The sequence below is a fragment of the Condylura cristata genome, unplaced genomic scaffold (assembly GCF_000260355.1).
Source record: "Condylura cristata isolate star-nosed mole 26May11 unplaced genomic scaffold, ConCri1.0 scaffold00001, whole genome shotgun sequence".
Taxonomy (NCBI): domain Eukaryota; kingdom Metazoa; phylum Chordata; class Mammalia; order Eulipotyphla; family Talpidae; genus Condylura; species Condylura cristata.
This window is the reverse complement of record NW_004567102.1, coordinates 38,257,621-38,258,846: the sequence shown is the minus strand read 5'-3', so window position 1 is coordinate 38,258,846 and position 1,226 is coordinate 38,257,621. Positions and strand designations below refer to the sequence as shown.

Sequence of the window (1,226 nt, the reverse complement as noted above, 5' to 3'; positions counted from 1 at the left end):
TTCACTATTAATGAACATCTGTCCTGCAAGATCTGTTGCTTCTACTCAGACTCTGTTTACACGATGACTATTTCACCCCAGCAGATACAAACTAACTACATGAATATTGTCTTGTGGAGTGATTCACCCATTACTCCCTTTCTTTTCCAAATTGTAGGAAGAAATCGACACATCAAAGCTCTTTGAATGGTATGATGGACCTTTGGTTATGGCCATGAAGGAAGATGGCTATTTTCTCTTGGATGAGATCTCCCTGGCTGATGACTCTGTCCTGGAAAGACTTAACAGGTATGTGGTTGAGAGGTCTGCCTGTGTTTTGATATTTTTGAAGGTAATAGTTTTCATAGATAGTAATTGTAGTGCATAAGATTGTTCCTCATAAGTGCACTGTAAATATTTGAAAATGATAACGAGTTACTGATTCTCTTGGCTTTAGCATTCCGGGAGCTTCTTTGAGACTGTCAGTGATCAGAAAGACATGGGACTGTGGGATGGCAGGGCTAAAATAAGGTGCCTATGTTAAAATAAATTTAAGTCAAATTTGTGGCCAGTATTTATTTTTTTAAATGTTTATGCATATAGACATTGGAGTACAGGTCAGAGATGCAGGGGGTGAGAGAATTCACCAGAGACAGAGAGGGGAACAGAACATGTGGATTGACTGAAATGCAATGCTGAGGGGAGAAGCAAGTGAGATAGGAGAGGTCTGCTGTACAATGTGGTGTCTGGGGTGTCAAACTCATGCTGCAGTGGCTGTGGATAATTTCATGGTGCTGGGCTTTAACCTCTTGCACCATCTAGGACTCCCTACATGTAATTTCTTTTTCTTTCTTTCTTTGTTTAATAGGTTTTATGCTTCTGGCAGGCCGAGTCAGAAAGCAGGAGGAAGTAAATGTAATTCAAGATGTCCTTGAAAAACATTTCAAGAAAAAATTGTGCCCTCAATCCCTGTTCTCTAAAGAAAGTGTCCTAAAATTGCTGAGTAAGTATGCCAAAATATCCAGAGAATGAGTTTAGTTCTCTCATATTAGAATCTAAATATTCTATCTTTGATAGGTAAATTGTCTACTCAAATATCCACATTGGAATCTAAGTTCAGCCATATCGTGTGGACAGAGGGCATGCGGAGACTGGCAGTGCTGGTGGGAAGGGCATTGGAATTTGGCGAGCCAGTGCTGCTGGTTGGAGATACTGGGTAAAGTTCTTTGACAGTAACTTGTTTGAGA

The 1,226-nt window shown here is 40.2% G+C and overlaps 1 protein-coding gene across 1 annotated transcript in view; it reads left to right on the top strand.

Annotated features, from left to right (window-relative positions):
- MDN1 (MDN1, midasin homolog (yeast)) overlaps positions 1-1,226 on the top strand; it is a 128,736-nt gene that overhangs the window by 49,044 nt on the left and 78,466 nt on the right. The window contains exons 28-29 of the mRNA XM_012731514.1: positions 848-982; positions 1,057-1,195. Coding sequence (XP_012586968.1) covers positions 848-982; positions 1,057-1,195 — 274 coding nt within the window. The remainder of the gene's footprint in view (positions 1-847; positions 983-1,056; positions 1,196-1,226) is intronic.